This window comes from Mauremys mutica, chromosome 3, assembly GCF_020497125.1.
Source record: "Mauremys mutica isolate MM-2020 ecotype Southern chromosome 3, ASM2049712v1, whole genome shotgun sequence".
Lineage (NCBI taxonomy): Eukaryota > Metazoa > Chordata > Testudines > Geoemydidae > Mauremys > Mauremys mutica.
In genome coordinates, this window is record NC_059074.1 from 154,404,138 (window position 1) to 154,423,506 (window position 19,369).

Genomic DNA, 19,369 nt, shown 5'->3' on the forward strand with positions numbered 1-19,369 from the left:
AAGAGGGGAAGTGGCACTAGCTGACGCAAAGATACATTAGCTACGGAGGTGTGTGACTAGACCAGGATGGATTGGACTAGTGATGTGGACTTCGCTATATATTTCGCTTTGAGTATGGCTTTTTTCCCCAAACAATCAAGAGGCCAGACAAATTTACAGTCTCAAAGTGACCATTACTCTACTTTGAGAAGAGTCTCCCCCCACCCATATTCCTTTCTTTTGCAGCTCACAAACCAAATTAGTTGTAATTAACAACCTAATGATGCTTGATTTCCTCTGATCTGTTTGATTTGCCAGAGGCTTATGAAAGGCTTTATATGTTTTCTTTAATAATAAACTATACTGGATTCCATTGTGTTTAACTGAAATCTGCACTACTGTGAAAGCTGAATGTCCTGGAATGATTCTCAGCCAGGGAAATTCCCTACCTGCAGGACCAGAGATGGGAACAGTGCTGAGTTGGAGGCTCTCCAGAATCTTTTGTTCCAATCTGATCCTTTTCTGGCTGTCTCCTTTGATGAACAGATTGCTCGAATCCGGAGCTGCATCTCGAGATGTCTTCTCTCCATTGACTAGAACACAAAAAAGCCACAGTCTGGTTTATGACTGCACTCAGACAGTGTGTGTGTCTCAGCAAATGGAGGTAAGTTACAGCCGGTGGCCACTCTGCCTGGGGCAAGAGTCTGCCAGCCACAGGGCAAAACAATATTAAAAGGAGGGCAGAAGGGCAGTTTATTGCTGCTGTGGGAGTTGAAACAAACCAAGGGGAAGAGGAGGCAGGAGGAAAGCATGCTGAACAAAAAAGCAAAGCAAATGAAGCTAATAAGCTGAAATAGAGACCTGAAAGGGACACAGTCTAACAGAGTGGGCCTCACCAAGATTTAGGTACTAAAATGGTAGATAGGGTAACAATATTTATTTGCTATTTAAAGTCTGGCTATCTCATCTTCACATCAGTTCCTGTTCTAGGTTGCAGGAAGATATTGGGATAATTTAACACACTTACGTATTAAATAATTAGCCACATATGAGGCTAGAGATGGGCCAGCCATAAATGCTGAATCCAAATCTGAACTTCCCCAGAGCATGGGGAGATTCTGTAACCTGGTGTTTTGACTGGGCAAGCTATAGATATTGGGCCAGCCATGAAGTTTGGGTCTAGATCCAAACTTTCTTTGACGTTTGGAAGACAGTTTAGATCCTAGGTTTTGATTCAGACCTATCTTTGTGTGAGTCAAATGAAATTGCCCTATTCCAACAAGAACACTTCACTTGATGGTCTTACGAAATTAGTGTCAATCACAGAATACCTAGGTTTACCTCTTTTCCCAGGTGGCTCCAATTTCTATTCATTTATTTGTCACAGATAACAAACCAGCTAAGGAGGAATGTTTTGCAACCACAAATTGGCTTTTGAGCCATATTGTGTAGACAGGTGATGCCACCATCTGGATTTGTAGTGGACACTCTTGCACCATATGACTCATTATCCATTCAAATGTAAAGTCAAAGCTCAAGGAAACTGATAAAACGTAGTGAAAGAGTCTCCATCTGCACACAGGTACAATTTCAGGGATTTACCCTGATATTTCTGGAAAGATTTAGAATACAACTGTACCTCTTCCCCAATCACAAATAAAAGGCTAACGAGAGGCACACTTACTTGTTAGATAACAGTCCAGGCTAAGAGACACATTGTCAAAAGCAATAATGGCATCGGATTCTTCTTCCCATGAAGTAATGATCTGAAGCCAAAACCTGTACAGATGGGGGAAAAGAAAAGGGATCTAGTTATGTTAAGGAGATGCGACTTCAGAGTTACCAAAAATAAAAGGATAAGTTTGAGAACAGAGAAAACTTCTTCTTTGACATACGATCATGCAATCTTATAGTAATGGAGAAAGAATACTGAACCCTGTCTCGCAAAGGTCAATTGAGTACTATGCTGATGGGGACTGTAGAAATACTCCCCTCTGTATCTATCTAGGTATGCTTATACTTTTGTTATAGAAGGCAAAACTGAGGCACAAGGAGAATAAGTGTCTTGTCCAAGCTCAGACAGCAAATCCGGGGCAGAAACATGAAAAGAAACCAGTTCTCTTGATACTCAGTGTAAAATTTTCAAAAGCACCTGAGTGACTTCAGAGCATAGGTTCCCTTTTCAAAAGTGACTTAGGCACTTTGGGCTGGATTCACCATGATGACTTAGGCTCAGCATTGAACTGCCGAATGTTTAGGGGTCCCGCCGCCTAGTGGGATTCACAGCCCTGAGTTATGTGCCCAGGCTCCCTATTCAATACATGTGGAAAGTTAGGTGCCCAAGAAGGGGATTCACAAAAGCCAGCATGCCGAGCAGGGAGCTGCCCATGCTAGTCAATAGGGAATGCTGAAGAGAGGAGTGTGGTATAACTCCTACCCTTCAAAGGCAGTTAGATGTCTAACTTCAGGCTGGAGGGAGGCTCATCCCTCCATTCAGGATTCACAGCTGTGAACTCTTTCCTGGAGATAGGTGCCTAAGCCAGGTCAGGCCTTTCTTTCAAAGAAACCAAGGGGAATGAGGTTCAAACCCCTCCTCTGCCAGATGTGCGGTAGGGATTTAAACCCAGGTCTCTCACCTCCCAGGGCAGTACCCTAACCGCTGGGCTTATATACAATGACTTCCATTCTCTCTCTGGCCCAATCAAATTTGTTGTATCTGACCCACATTCACAAACAGTTTTGGTTCCCCAAGAAATTCATTTTTCAGCCACTTAACTATTCACTGAAAAAAAAAATCATTGTTTCTAAACCTGGATGAGTGCTCTAGCCACAGGGCTATTGGGTAAAAAGGGAGAACCCCCACCACTGCCCCCTCTAACCGTGTTTTGTGAGAGCCCCCATCCAGTAGGGGATTTCTGAGAAAGCCTTCTGGATTGGGCCCCACATGTACGACAGGCAGGAGGATGCCTACTTTGAGGAACATGCCGGGGCTTAGACATGAGTTAGGCGCTGGGTGTCAAGACTCGGGCAGTTTTGCGGATGCCTAGCAGCAGAATTTTAAGCACCTAGGAGACTTTACCTGGAGAAACAGATGCCTAGGGAATTTAGACACCTATAAAGTTAGGTGGCAACTGAGCAGAGGTTTTGAGGATCTAAATTTTGGATTTAGGCACCTAAAGAAGCAGTTAAGCACCTAAATCCCTTTGTGGATTGACCCTGTAGAAGCCTAAGTCACTAAGGTGCTGTTGAAAATTTTACCATCAATCTGCTGCCCTCTACACTGGAGTATACATTTACCACTGATTCATAACAAAAGGAAATTCAGAATCTCTAACTCAGATCTTGCAAGACAAATGACAGAAGGATTTGCCACTTGCAGACTATGGGAACTGTAGAACTGTTTACTTTAGTGCAAAAGAGACTGAGCGTACATTTGCATTAAATCACTTTCATGCTCCCAGCTGGCCTTCAGAGGGGAGCTAGGAAGAAATATCATGGCAAATTCATTTTCAATTATTTTTCAAGGCAATTGATATAGCAAAAATATTAATTTACAATAAATATTTCCAGTTCTACAATATATAGTCAGTGTAATGATAGAGGGTACTCATGGGCTTAAACTGACTCTTAGAGTCTAAGCTGTGCAATTTCATCCGTTCCTGCTGCTTCTTTGCCGCCTGGAGTCATAATCCTTTCCTAGGACACAAGAGTAATTTCTAACAGTAACCAACTGTGATGCTGGGACAAGATGTTGGTCTCAAACATTGTATCAAGGCCACAAAAATGACACCTTCAGGTGAGGACTGAGGAGCAAGAGAATATGAAATCTTAAAAACAGGAAAGAACTTGAGACAAATTCTCTGCTGCTTCCTGATTCTCTGCCTCATCTCCAGCCCAGGGTAGAACAGTCACAGGGCTGGTCTATCCTGTCTATGGTCTCCCAGGGTATATGTACGCTGCAATTAGACACCCGCTGCTGGCCAGAGCCAACTGACTCTGGCTCATGGGGCTCAGGCTAAGGGGCTGTTTAATTGCAGTGTAGCTGTTCCGGCTTGGGCTGCAGCCCGAGCTCTGGGACCCTCCCACCTTGCAGGGTCCTAAAGCCCAGGCTCCAGCCTGAGCCCAAACCTCAACACTGCAGTTAAATAGCCCCTTAGCCTGAGCCCCATGAGCCAGAGTCATCTGGCATGGGCCAGCCCTGTGGGTTTTTAATTGCAGTGTAGACATACCCAGAGACTATTTGTCAAGCTGGGGATAGCTGGAGTGAAGCCCACTCCACATACTTCCAGTCCCCACCAATGTCATCCTTCCTGTGCTAGGGACCACAGGGACAGAGGCAAAGGATCTGGCACAACCAGGAATCCACAAGCAGCAAAGTTGCTGGTGGTCTCTTTGCACCACCTGAGTGGCATAAAGGGAGCGAAAAGAGTAGAAAAATCTGTCCCCTTATCTCCATGCAAATGCCCTGATCAGAGTTTATTTATCCCTTTACACTTTATTTCTGCAAATAGAAAACTGTAATGTTGTGATACTGAAGTTTCTCCCCTCAGCATGAAATGGGCGATATGAGCTAGAGAACGTATCAAAAATAGAATGATTTTTAGAATGTTCTGAAAGACAGAAGCAGCAGCTGTTTAAAAGAGGCTGATTGACACTGGGAATTGCATATGTTCTGAAGGAGAAACATTGCTAACAATCAGAAGAAACTCAATGAGATGTCAAAACATAAACATGTTTTCTGAACTGAACTACCTTTATCACCTAGAAAGCAACAGCTCGATCTAAATAACTCCTAAGAAAAATCACAGAAGCATAGTCCTTTCCCTCCTCATCTATGTGCTGCAAGAACCTGGTACTGCCAGCAGCTCTGGAGTTTTTAGTCAATCACCTGAGTCCTAATTAATACGGGCATGGGGGTAAATCTGAGGAAAGCCTTGCACATTTTTTACTTTTGCAGTCCACGGTGATGCACGCACACACAGGCCTCTCTCTACCCAGCCATCCAAAGCTGAAACCCCAATATGCTTTGAATAAAATAATCCAAGTATTCTAGGTACTGGTGTACAAATGAACACAGTGACATTAGGCATCCCAAATGGCTCACCTTCCCCTCACTCAATACTTGGCACAACACATTTAGCATTTAAGGCACAGGACTGAGTGGCTGGAGACTTGGGTTATATTACAGGCTGCGTCATTGACTCACTATGTGTCCTCGGGAAAGTCACTTAGAGCTGGTTTAAATGGCGTGGTAAAGTGTTCTAAAGGGGTGTGATTTGGAAAGCACTTTGATGTGTTGTGCTCTAAAAGGTACCTAGTCTGCATTAATGAGTGCACCAGCAGGGCCTACTTAGGGACAACTAAAGCACAACAGGTTAGAGCATTTTGTAAACCACACCTCTCTAGAGCACTTTGCTGCATCACATAGACAAGTCCTTTATCTCCTTGTGCCTCAGTTTTTTCCATATTAAATAAGGATAATACCCGGAAGAGGGGAGATTATGAGGATACCATCCTGGCTAATGCACCACTTTTGCACATAGTCTATTCTCCAGTTCTTTGGGATTCTGGTTTTATAAGACACAAAGCAATGAAATAACCTGAAGTGGAGAATTAGTGCTCCAAGGTGATGGATTGCCACACATGTAGGAAATAGCATAACCTGTCCAAGAAAGGTGGAGGAGGGCTAGTGAGATCCAGGTCAAGTAGCATGTCCTTGACACGAGAGTCAATTCAACTGCTTTGAGGCCTCAGGTTGCCGAGACAAAGAAACTGAGGAGGTAGAAGGCAACAGTCTCCTACTCTTGGACCTTTGCCTTCTTTTAGATTGGTCAGCAAGGGTAATATTGCTGCCTAGGCTGGTAGTAGAATAATGTTTTGCCCTCTTTGTTGCCAGAGTGTAGAGGCCCAAGGATTTCAAAACCGCTTGAGTCCTTTAGCATGTACAAATCATCCTCTGTTTTAGATAAGAACTCTGCACATCTCTCAAAGGGGAAGTCCTTAGCTGCCTGTTCCACATCCGCAGGAATCCCTGAGGACTACAATCAGGAGAAATGGAGCATAGTCACCACCATCAATGTTGCCTTGGCTGCAGAATCTGCTGCATCCAAAGAAGCCTGCAAAGCTGATTGAGAAATGAGGCAGCCCTCTGAGATGAGTGACTAAAACTGTTCTCTGGAACCTTCTGATAACTTGCTCACAGACTGAGATATTGCTACCTTGCTACAGAAATCCTACCTTGATAACTGATGGTAATTGCAATGTGAAGTTGTAAATTTGCTGAAGAATAAAAGTCTGTCTACCAGAACAGTCAGGCTTTTGGGCGCCTTTGTCTCTGAGGTAGCCTTAGCCCCGCCCTGCTGGCTCTTCTCATTCACCACGGCCACTACTACAGAGTCAGTGGTGGGATGTAAATAGTGTTCTGCATTTTCAGTTGTTACCGGTTTCCACTGATGAATTACCAATTTCTTTATTAAAAGCAGTTCAGTTTTTACTGATTTACACCCGTTTATCAATCCACTTGGTATTTTTTTGGGTACTTTTTTTGGTTAAACACTAGTCCTTTACGCGATTGTTTTGTCCTGGAGTGCTAGGATTGAAGCAGTTCCACAGTGTAAAACAAAGAACACCCACAAGATGGAGGTCGGAAAATCAAACATTAATATCGTGCTATGATTGGCTCACAAAGAGAGGCTGCCCGCCTATTTCACTTGAGTCCATTTAGTGCGGCACTGAATTGAAACAATCAATCCTCCCCAGAGAAATATGTGTAACGCCCCCTATCCACCTAGTTACCTCCTTTAGTGCCAATCTCCTTATGGGTTTGGATGGACAGGCCTGGGTTTTTCTGCATCCCCACACAGCTAGTTCTGCCCTCTCTGTGACTGGCTCCAGTCTACTTCCAAAATGGCTTCTCCCGCCTCCAGGATTCCCAGGGGAGGGTATCTCACTCCCTATTGGTCAGATTAGCTCTTCTTCCCAGGCTTTCCCTTGTCAATCATTTGACTCTGCCCCCTCCCCCAAGCAGGCAAGTCTGCAATCCTTCCCCAATCAACAGGGGCCCCGCTTGTTCTATATGGTGCCTCTCCTCTCTCCCTCTTGGTTGCTTAGCGGACTTGGAATCTGCCCTTGGCTTCCCCTTCCTATCTGGGACAACGTGCCTCTCCCTGAACTGCCAGCACACAGAGTCCCAGGAACCTAGCTAAGCTCCTTGGGGGTTACAGATAGAAAAGGTAAACATGGGGCAAAACCACAAATCTGTGCCTGAATACGAATAGGAAAATCAGTGCTTAGACATTTTCAAGAAAAGTAAAGCAGGGAGTAAAGAGGATGCCTTGTGCTTCAAGTACAGCAGCATTGAGGTCAGTGCTTGCATTGACAGACTAAAGGAGCATGTTGAACGCAAGTGACACAAGAAGCTTAAAGAAGCAAGTGAGCTTTGGGATAAACAGTCAATATCAGGAGGTTTCACCTGGGCTTTACGGAAAGAGAGGACACAGCAAAACTGTGTCAATGAATTTGTGCGTATTCTTTGTTTCGCTGGACAACCACTGTTAATAGCAGAGGGGCCTACTCGTGACTTTGTGCGACAATACTGTCCAGCAACAAAAACCCTTGCTACAACCTCACTCATAAATATCTGAAAGAAAATGATGCTTTAGTGTCTAAACTGATGGAAGAAATTGATGGAAATATGGTGTCTAGTCAGATTTTTAATGAGTCTCTTGATGCTTTGGACCGCTGATTCTTGGCCTTTTGTTTTTGCTTTTTGATTTCAAAGAGAATAAACCCGCATTGTTTTGTGCTAATGTGACATTCATCTCCTCTGCAGATACGGGTTTCGTCAATGCAATAACGGATATGTTTGAGATGTACCAGCTAACTTGGGAAAATGTGGCCACAACTAACACAGATTCTGCTTCCTACATGGCTAAATTTGCAAGGGAGATTAAACTCAATCAGAAACTGGAGCTGCCACATATTACCTGTCCTGCTCATCTGATTAATGTTGCGCAGTCAGCAGCTACTGCTACAGAAGAAATGAAAGATGTGAAATCTTGACTCGCTGGATTCAGAGCCATTTTCAAGCACTCAGACAAGTTGAAAGCTTTGTTTTATACAGTGTGAGACAAGTGCAGAGCCGACTGCCAATTACCTACCCCTGTTGTGCCACATCGGTGCATGAGCTTGTACTTCGCTGCCTGTCATGTAAATAACACGTGGACTGTGCTAATGCATCTCACAAATCATCCTGAGTTTGTTGGTTCTAAAGCAGAAATTCCGAAGAGACTGGCAAATAACCAAAATGACTGCCAGCTTCTGCACACCAAGCTAATGTTCATTGGTGAAAAATTGGAATAACTGTGGGATGCACAGAAAACATTGTAGTTTTCTCTGACCACTGCCAACACATTTCCAGTACAGATGTTTACCGGATCCTGACAACCAGAATCTCAGCTGAATTGAGCACAAAATCTGTAAGAGAAACATATGGCGAGAAATGCTAGCTGTTTCTGGCACTCTTTCTGACCCCAGAACATGAGAAAACCAAAAAGTGTTCAAAACCTTCAACACAATGCTCAGCAAGCAATGGGAGATGACTGTGACCCGCAATATGAACCCTGAAGTGTTTGGTGCCAAAGAGTCTTTTTGGAATGTCATCCAGGTGTTGCACCCCTTTCTCAAGGTGAATTTTGCAATAGACTATGACTGTTATGCCAGAGGGTTTCAACCATTTGCCACTAAAGATGAAATTTCAAATCTGAAAGGCACATTTACTACGTACATGAACATGCCTAACACTGACACCATGAAACTGGATGTGCTGGCTTTTTGCAACAGCCATCAAGACACACTTTCCAACTTCAGCAAAGTGGCACAGCAAGCTTCGAGCGTGCCCCCTGGATCTATAGATGCAGAGCACATAATTTCCAACTTGGACTACCTCCAAGACAGCAAGAGGCTCGACATGAGTGAGGATACTGTGAAGAAATTTATGTGGATTTCTGGAAAAACTACTACCTCTGAGAGACCAAAAAATACTTTTGTACATAAAAAAAAAAGTTTAAATTATATTATAGTAAAATGTGTATATTATAAAAGTTTTTTTGGTTTTCTTTTTCCCCTGATTTTTCCCAATGTTTTTATTTTTACTTTTAACCCGATTTCATCCTGATTTTAATGTTTGGAAAATAAACAATGAAAAATTCCTAGATTATTATTATTATTATTTTACAAATAAAAACTGAAAACACAGAACACTAGATGTAATAAAACTATCCAAATCCCTGAGATGGAACTTGGTATTTGTGTTTAATATGTTTGGCCAAATGGGGAAAGGAGGATGGGGTTTGCCAGAGTATTTTGGCTGGCTGCATAATAGCCTCATTGATAGGTAAGGACTATCTTTCCTTCTGAAGTGGGATGGAAAATGTTGATCAGTTTGTGGGTATTCGCCTCCACTAGCTCCACTTGAATGCCCAGATAAGCTGCCATTCTCCTGAGGAGCCCCTGATATATCTTGAAGTCATCTGGTACCAGAGCCTCATCAGGCAATGAGGAAGATATCTGAAGGGAAGGGAAAAGAAAGAGCTCCTCAGGCTGCTCCTGTGCTACCACAGCAGGCTGCAGCTCCAAAGTAGGTTGAAGTAAGTCCTGAGCTTGAGAGTCCAAAGGCTGTTCAGTAGAGGCTGTCACCCCTCAGTACTGTCTGTATGGGTGATATAGATCTGGATGCTGGAGGTGTCCCCTAGGGCATACAATAGGGCCATGGAGGGGGCTGGTGTGGTATGAAGCCCCAGGCATGTCTGGCCCAGCATCACAACCCCTGGCTGAAATCTTCTGAAACCCACTCCAGGGACTATGAGAATGGGATCAGGAGGAAGCTCTGGACTTGCAGCGTTGAGATACCTGAAAGCCTATCCAACGGACACTCTAAGTATTCCAAGACCTACGATGGCACAGTACTAAGAGGTGTCCTTGGTGACCGAGATCTGGATCTGGCTTCCTGGCTGCCAGTAACATGTGCTGTGTAGGAGCTGGTACCGGACCACAAGAGGTGAAAGGAGCCGGTACCAAGCCTGAAGCTGGCGGACCCTCAACAAAGCATTCAGGTGCCAATGGCCTTGGCAGCTGTGCTGGCGCTGGAAGAAGGACTTCACTCTGAAGGAACGGGGATGGTGGTACTGACAGGCATAACAAATCCCTGGCCATGGCATAAGCCTCTGGCGTAGTCATACAGACACAGGGTGCTGACCCACAGTGATCAGAAATTGCAGCCAAAGAGGTCTTGACAGTCCCAAGGAGGGCACTGCAGTTGATGGTTCAGCTCTCTCTGTATTCACTGGTACCAGTAGTGGCAAGACAAAAGACACTCTGTGGGTACTGGCACGACATTCTGCAGAGGAGTCCTGCTCTCTGGACTTAAAAAAAGCCGATGCCGATGTCTCCTTGTGTTTCCGAAGCTGGGACTGCTCCGAAGTCTTGGGCCTTGAAAAAGACAGTCCCAGTGAAGGGACTCTACTGCAGCTGGGCAAGCACTTTGGGAGGAAGAACTTCCCTTGGATGACCAAGTGGGGTCCGATGCCCATCTAAGAGTGGTCTCCATCAGGATGTAACAGAGACATTCCTCCCTAGGCTTCTTTCTCTTGGTCTCAAAACCAAAACAAATAGAGTGCAATATCTCTAACATGACCCTCACCCAAGCACTTGAGACAGTGCAAACAAGGGTCACTGACAGAGTTGAAAAGCTTTTGTTCAAAGGAAACAGAATTGCTCTGACCCTGGACGGTAAGAAGGAACTGAAGGAAGGTGTGGGTGGGAAGGCTCTGATCTTTATACACTCACTTCAGAGCATGAGGAGTTTGACAATAGTTTGGGCTGCCCCTACAGGTAGTGCTAGGAAAAATATCTCTGGCACCAGTGCCTGGGACATGCACACACCTACAGTGTAATGGGCATATGCAAGCATTCGAAGAAGAACTGAACTCTTTTCACCCAGTCCTACAGGAAATATCTGGGCTACCTATCCAATATGTATTTCTATCAGGAGAATGTGTGTGTTAATATGGCCTGCAGTTTGTGTGGGACAGAGTTTTCACAAATGTTTAAAAACATTTTGGCATGAACTTAATGCAGATGAAAGGTGTTATATTGACAGCTGTGAGGTGTTCTGCTTGTCCACAGAATAGATACCACTTAGGAAATGGCAGTACAATCGTCCTCCACAGCACCCCAACATGCCTTGGTACTAAACTGGAACACTATCTGGAATTCAGTTGCTGTGGCCCTTCACCTTTGTTCTGAGGCTGCCAAATGAATGCCAGTTAGAGAGGTGATTTTTGTGATGTGGACTCACCAATTCATTTCACAGAGGTAAAAGAAAGGCTCTTCATGCCAGGTTTCAAGGCAACTTTTGCAGACTCAAGAATATTCAGATAGGCCCTTAGGGCCAGATTTCAAAGGTATTTAGATGCCTAAAGAGAGAAACTGAAAATCCCACTGGGAGCCTATCTCCTTCTTTAGGCACTTTTGAATTCTGACCCTTACTGATTCTGGAGTTTTGGGTGATTGGCTGAGCTGAATCCAAGCTCTTCGTCCTTTGAAGTCTGCTCTTCACTGCCTGTTATACTCATGTCTCATCAGTCTCTCCTGCCAGCACAGAATTGTTCTGATTATGGAGAGAGAACTATCATCTAAGCTGGCCACATAAGAAGTCCAGTAAATGGAATAGGTCAATTTCTGTCTTTTGTTACATTCACTGAAGTTAACACTAAGCATCATTGCTACAACTAGGGCTGCGCAGACATGACATAGATGGCAGAATTTGTCCCATTGTGTTCACCAGACTTCTTGTATGGCCAATAAGTTGATAGTCTTGTCTCTATTTGTCAGTGACAGAAACACTGAACTTTTATTCCCCTGTTCTAGGCCCAGAACTCTTATTTTCTTAACTACATAAAGAGATATGAACAAGACCGGAATTTATCTGAATTCAGAGGGGGTCTGTGACAACTGGGAAACAGTAATCGATACAGTACTCTGGTCACTGCAACAACAAGCAGTTGCTTGGGAGTAGCCCTGATTAGGAAGAGCTGAGCCTAATTGCTGGATTGGGAGGGGCTGAGAGCCCAAAGGCTAATTAGCCCATTACCCACAAGATAAAAAAGACACAGGAAGGAAAGTACTTGTGGGGAAGACAGAGATTGGCAGGCTTTTGAAAGGCAGAGGCCAGATCTCTCGGGGTGTGTGTGTGTGTGTGTAAAGGTGAGCTAAGGATTGTAGGATATTGTCAATGCAGAGCTGCTTGAGTTTGTACAGGTTGCTGGGCAAACACAGTGAAATAAACCATGTAGTGTTTGACCAGAAGGTGATCTCCAAGCAGTTTGTAGCTTGAAAAGAGACAAGAATGGGACCCCACACTTTCACATTTAGGAGCTTGTCCAGGATCTATAGCTGGCTTGAGGGTTTTGCAGCCTGGACCAGGAGAAGCCTCTGCAGTGGCTGGGAAACTGCAGGAAGAGCTGCAGAAGACTCTGAAAAGTTCCCAACAATCCCACCACAGAGAGAGCCAGGCCTTGTTTGCAGGCAGAATAGCAAAAGAGTCTGCAGGATGTTATAAGAGATCAAGCCCAAAGGGTAACAGCAACTTCTAGAGAAGGTGGTGAATCCTGTGGAAGGGGTGCTAGACCAAGCAAGAGATGATCCCCAGATCCAGATGCAAGGAGTGTAAGTGTACCCTGTTATAGAGTCCCAAATGGGGAAAAAAACATGCAAATGACAAACACCTTCAGATCCACCATGATTACTGTGGGATTATGTTAATTTCATTTATTTCTTTTCTAAAACAAATGGAGCTTCAGTGAAAACTTTGTCCCCTGAGACCAGCATGTCTGCAACAAATAGTTAATCTTTTTTCTCTCTGATTTAATGTCACTATTCATTTAGAAATATGATGTCTCTCAAATTCCACTGAAACAAGTTCATTAGTCAACCAACATTTCAATCATTAGCTTCAGTGGTTTAGCTTAATGGGCTAATTAAGAGAAATTTAATCAAAACTGAAGATGGAGATGTCATATTAGTGAGAAAAAAATATGGATGACTTTTCTCTCCTCTTTCTGTACAAAAAATGTAGCACAGGAACATTGTCACTAATCTAATCACTCAGAGCCTGATCCAATGCCCATTGAACTTAACGGTAAGACTCCCATTGACTTTAATAGGCATTGGGATTAAGTCCTAAAGGCAGTGACTGTTGGCAGACCATAAGCATGCTCAAAGGTTGTGGATTAACATGGATTTAAGTGATTTAATGTTCACATTGTGCCTTACAAACAGAGATGTTTTGAACAGAGACTGCAGATGATATTTGAAAAAAAACTAACAACAAAAATCAATGCTGACAATTGTGCCATGAGTTTGCTGCTTATTAAACCTACCTCGGCAGCATCTGCACATGAATTGCAAATGCTAGTCAGACAGTTTTATGTTTGCACGCTGAGTTCCATTACAGGAACAACATGATGGTCGATAGTGGTTTTAATGGCTTGAGTCCTGGAAAATCTTAGCTTGAGAACAAGAGGAACTTCTTGGTTTCATTCAAGTGTTGATGTCCTTGTTGTCACTACTTTTGTCCTGTTCAACCCTAAGGCCATTTTTAAAATGGTTCCTCTGATTCATGGCAGGTGGTGGAGTGTTGGCTAAAAATAAATTAATCTTAGCTGATCTACGGGAATATCTGATGATATTCCATGGGATTTGCTTTCTTTCTGAAGCAGACGGGAAATGTTTCACTAGGTGGACAGGAAGACTAATTCAAATCTCCCTTTTGAGCAACATCAGCTGAGCTGACTGGAGAAGCCCTCTACACCAATATTCCACACAAAGATGGACTACAAGCTATCAGGAACAGTATCTCTGATAATATCACGACTAACCTGGTGGCTGAACTTTGTGACTTTGTCCTCACCCATAACTATTTCACATTTGGGGACAATATATACCTTCAAGTCAGCAGCACTGCTATGAGTACCCGCATGGCCCCACAGTATGCCAACATTTTTATGGCTGACTTAGAACAATGCTTCCTTAGCTCTCGTCCCCTAACGCCCCTACTCTACTTGCGCTACATTGATGACATCTTCATCATCTGGACCCATGGAAAAGAAGCCCTTGAGGAATTCCACCATGATTTCAATAATTTCAATCTCACCATCAACCTCAGCCTAGATCAATCCACACAAGCGGTCCATTTCCTGGACACTACTGTGCTAATAAGCGATGGTCACATAAATACCACCCTATACCAGAAACCTACTGACTGCTATACTTACCTACATGCCTCCAGCTTCCATCCAGGACACACCACATGATCCATTGTCTACAGCCAAGCTCTAAGATACAACCGCATTTACTCCAATCCCTCAGACAGAGACAAGCACCTACAAGATCTCTATCAAGCATTCTTAAAACTACAATACCCACCTGCTGAAGTGAAAAAACAGATTGACAGAGCCAGATGAGTACCCAGAAGTCACCTCCTACAAGACAGGCCCAACAAAGAAAATAACAGTACACCACTAGCTGTCACCTTCAGCCCCCAACTAAAACCTCTCCAGCACATCAAAGATCTACAACCTATCCTGAAACATGATCCCTCACTCTCACAGACCTTGGGAGACAGACCTGTCCTCGCTTACAGATAACCCCCCAACTTGAAGCAAATACTCACCAGCAACCACACATCACTGAACAAAAACACTAACCCAGGAACCTATCCTTGCAACAAAGCCTGATGCCAACTCTGTCCACATATCTATTCAAGTGACATCATCATAGGACCTAATCACATTAGCCATACCATCAGGGGCTCATTCACCTGCACATCTACCAATGTGATATATGCCATCATGTGCCAGCAATGCCCCTCTGCCATGTACATTGGCCAAACCGGACAGTCTCTATGCAAAAGAATTAATGGACACAAATCTGACATCAGGAATCATAACACTCAAAAACCAGTAGGAGAACACTTTAACCTGTCTGGTCATTCAATGACAGACCTGCGGGTGGCAATTTTGAAACAGAAAAGCTTCAAAAACAGACTCCAATGAGAAACTGCTAAGCTGGAATTGATATGCAAACTAGATACAATCAATTTAGGCTTGAATAGGGAGTGGGAATGGCTGAGCCATTAAAAACATTGAATCTATCTCCCTTTGTAAGTATTCTCACACTTCTTATCAAACTGTCTGTACTGGGCTATCTTGATTATCATTTCAAAAGTTTTTTTTCTCTTACTTAATTGGCCTCTCAGAGTTGGTAAGACAACTCCTACCTTTTCTTTTCATGCTCTCTGTATGTGTATATATATCTCCTCAATATATGTTCCATTCTATGCATCCAAAGAAGTGGGCTGTAGCCCACAAAAGCTTATGCTCAAATAAATTTGTTAGTCTCTAAGGTGCCACAAGTACTCCTGTTCTTTTTGCGGATAAGACTAACACGGCTGATACTCTGAAACCTGGCTTTATTTAAACTTAAACCACAACCACAGGAGACGATGGTGACAGCTCAAATACTTGAGAGTTAGAGATGAGAAAGGCGATCTAAGGCCAAGCTGAATTCATTTTCTTTGGTTGGTTTCTTTGGCCTGAGCCAGAAAGTATGGATTCAGATAATAATTTCCTCAAACAGTAGGAGAGTTTGGATCTGGGAGTTTGGCTGAGCCTATTATAGCAATAGGCGCCCATCTATGAGGTTACATCTGGATCCCAATTCCTCCCAAACTCAGGCTCTTTAAATCAGGGATTTCACTTCAGACCCATCAGTATTTGATCTTAATCCTACCTTCTTACTTCCTCCAACCCTGATGGAGTAGTTTAAGGATTCTCTTGAATTCATTTAGACCTTATTTATACAGGGAAATTTACCAGCACAGCTATGCACGCATAATTATATTGGTATAGTCATGCTGGTAAATTTCCCTGTACAGAATAGCCCTAATTCTCTTTGCTTCCATCACCTAAATTGAGATTGTATTCCATAGCTTTGTTATTTTTTGTGTATAGTTGTTCTGCTCCCGTCTGGGAAGAAGCTGAGAACATTTTGCCTGGAGTGGAGAGCTCAGAAAGCCTGTATTTATATTAAGTCCCCACAGCTCCCTCCTTTTAATAACAATTTGGAATCCCAACAGTGCTTTTAATGTCAGCTCACAGACACAGTGCAGGTAACCAACAGCCAGTCTCATGCAGCTCTCTTCATGCTATAGCATGGCATGGTTCATAATCACTACAATCAAAAATCCATTCCAGTCAAGGATGACCGAGAAAAGGAACACATGAGAGTCACTACATGTACAAACACACATTCAGAGATAGAGACACAGAGAGCCAGTACGTACAGATAATGTTTCTTACTTAAGAATGGTATTTCTCTGAAGGCCAAGGTCTGTCTCTAACTAGAATAATTATTATTTGTCCTGCACAGGACTGAAGTACCAATAGAATAGCAAACTTTCTGAGCACTGACCCCAGTTGCCTTAACAGCTTCCATAGCACAAATGTCACACTGGTAGCACTTACCCCAGAGAGAAATACTTGGAAAATGAGAGAAGAGATACCCCTGGTTGGAATGAAATTATTTGGAGAAATAGAGGCATTTCAGTCAAGGAAAGTTAAAGAGAACTTTCATTCAGAAAGTTACCTATGAGCCAACAATAAAAGGGCACCTGGGATTCAAGGTTGTTATTAAAGGGGAGGGGGCCGTAGGGAATAAACATACATGCACCAGTTCTATCACAGGCATTGCTAATGCACCTATCACCAACTGTGTTTCAAAAGTAGGGCATTAGGATGAGTGAAGAACATTACAAAACAGAACTGCAGTAGGTAGGCATTAGCGACTGTCCTTCCTGCCACAGAATATACTGTTATACACTGGGGGAAAAAGAAAGATGTTTCACACCCTGTGAAGTAACTGCAGTTCTTGGAGATGTGTCCCCCTACGGGGGCTCCACTTTGGTTACTTCAGGTACATGTGCACCCCCATGTGTCTCTGATTGGAGATTTTCATTAGCAGCGTCCGTTTGGCCTGCACATGCGCCGTTGATATCCTCATGCCCCTCACCGAGGTTATATCAGGGCGTGTGCACAAACTGCCCTCAGTTGTTTCTCCACCACTGAGTCTCAGAAGGAAACTTTGAAGCAGAGGGGAAGGAGGGTGGGTAGTGGAGCACCCATACAGACACACGCCTCAAAGAACTACAGTTACTGCACAGGGTGAGTAACCTCTCTTTCTTTTTCGAGTAACATCCATGTGGGTGCTCCACTTCAGGTGACTCCCATAAGAAAGAGAGCGCTTCGGAGTTGAGTCCATTACAGAGGAGAGAACTGCATTGCCAACTGCTGCATCAGATCTAGAGGCACCGACTAAGGCATAGTGTCTGGAGAAGGTATGTACCGAAGACCATGTAAGCAGCCCTGCAAATCTCAGAAACTGGGACATTTTTAAGGAGAGCCATATATGTAGATTGTGACCTCATCGAATGAACTGACATGCCAGCAGGATATGCTGAACACCTACCTGCATGAATGGTTCTTTTATTGTAGAGCTCTCTTCCTGATCATCTACATTTGAGGCTGAATGTGTTAGGCACCTAAGAGGCTCTGTGGAACAATGGATGTGGGCTTGTCTACATTTGAAATGCTGCAGCGCTGCAACTGCACTGCTGTAGCACATCAGTGTACACACAACCGATGCTGCCAAGAGGGGCTGTCCCATCAGTTTAGGTCAGTGGTGGGCAACCTGTGGCCCATCATGGTAATCTGCTTGAGGGCCACGAGACATTTTGCTGACATTGACCGTCTGCAGGCATGGCCTCCCCGCAGCTTCCAGTGGCCGTGGTTTCCGTTCCTGGCCAATGGGAGCTGCGGGAAGCGGTAGGCTGCAAGGAGAACTGTGGCCACTGGGAGTGGCAGGGGGCCGTGCCTGCAGACAGTCAATGTCAGCAAAATGTCTCATGGCCCACAAGCAGATTACCCTGATGGGCCGCTTGAGGCCCGTGGGCCACAGGTTTCCCACCACTAGTTTAGGTAATCTACTTCCCTGAGAGGAGTCTTCTGTCTGCCTAGTGCTGTCTACACTGTTAGGGCAGCTTAACTATGCTTCTGGGGGTGGGGTGGGGGAGAGGGGTGGATTTTTGACACCTAAATGATGTAGCTTGGTCAACCTAACCTTTTAGTGTAGACAAGGCCTGTGATTGGCATGAGAAGCTGAACAACCCAGTCAGAGTGACATGAGCTTGCCATGAAAAAGAAATTATGGGCTTTCCTTGTGTTGTTAGGGCTTTTTTTCTCCCATTGATCATTTTCTAAACCCTCTTGAAGAGGCTGAATTAAACTGAGGGAATACCTACTAGACTCCGGAAAATCTGGACAGCAAGAATCAGTGTGAAACATAAAAGAATACCTGGGTGAGCTAACACGAGCTTTGAGATAATCCCAGTATTGCCAACCCTAAACATTCAAAATCATTAGTCAGACCCCCAAAATCATGGGATTGACTTCAAAATCATGAGATTGAACCCCCTACATTCTGAGTTTTTTTATTTGCCATCTGGCTTCTGAGCCTCCAAGATACACTCTAGTTATATTTTCCAGCTTCTCTCAGTAATTCTGAGGTCTAGAAACTTAAAAAAAGAAAAGAAAGAAAGAAAGTGGAGATTCCCATTTGATCACTTGTCTCCAGAAGCTGAGGCTGTAAATAAAACACCAAATATTGTGAAACTGGTGATAAAATCACAAGAGTTGGCAACACTGTTATTGGTTCTCCAAAATTCCACAATTTCCCTGCTCACCTGCTGGAAACAGGGGCACTGGAACGTGTGTGTGTGGCGGGGGGGGAGGGGAGGGGAAGGCGGGCTATGGCCCCATCACCAGCAATAAGGGAGGGGGCAGAAAGGAGCAAGCAGAGGATGGGGTCTTGGGGGGAAAGAGGCAGCATTCAGGAAGGACCTTGGGTAGAAGGGGCTATGTGGCATGGGGACTTGGGAAGAAGGGGCAGCACAGGGGGTGGGGCCACGGTTTGGGCACCAGTGGTCCCCCCACTTTTAGGGACCTTCTGTTGGCCTGGGCTGGAAAGACATCCCTTCCAAAGCTGTTGCTCACAAATTGATTTCTGACAGAGATAGCCCAATCCAACACCCAATGTTAAACATACCAACCTTGCTAATGGCTTTTATCTCTTTGTAATAAACTGAACTGAAAGCCTGGGTCCCGACACTAAATATTAGATGGTTAAATCTAGATGACAGTTCTGTGGCTTGAACCCATGTCTAATTTTGACAAATTACCTTTAACTCTATCCAGTGGAAAAAAAATCACATTTTATT

At 44.1% G+C, this 19,369-nt stretch overlaps 1 protein-coding gene across 1 annotated transcript in view; it reads right to left on the reverse strand.

The window, feature by feature from the left end:
- Positions 1–19,369, reverse strand: part of ALK (ALK receptor tyrosine kinase) — a 576,734-nt gene that overhangs the window by 97,824 nt on the left and 459,541 nt on the right. Inside the window, exons 10-11 of the mRNA XM_045010420.1 lie at positions 1,664–1,758; positions 429–572 (exon numbers count right to left, since the gene is read on the reverse strand). Coding sequence (XP_044866355.1) covers positions 429–572; positions 1,664–1,758 — 239 coding nt within the window. The remainder of the gene's footprint in view (positions 1–428; positions 573–1,663; positions 1,759–19,369) is intronic.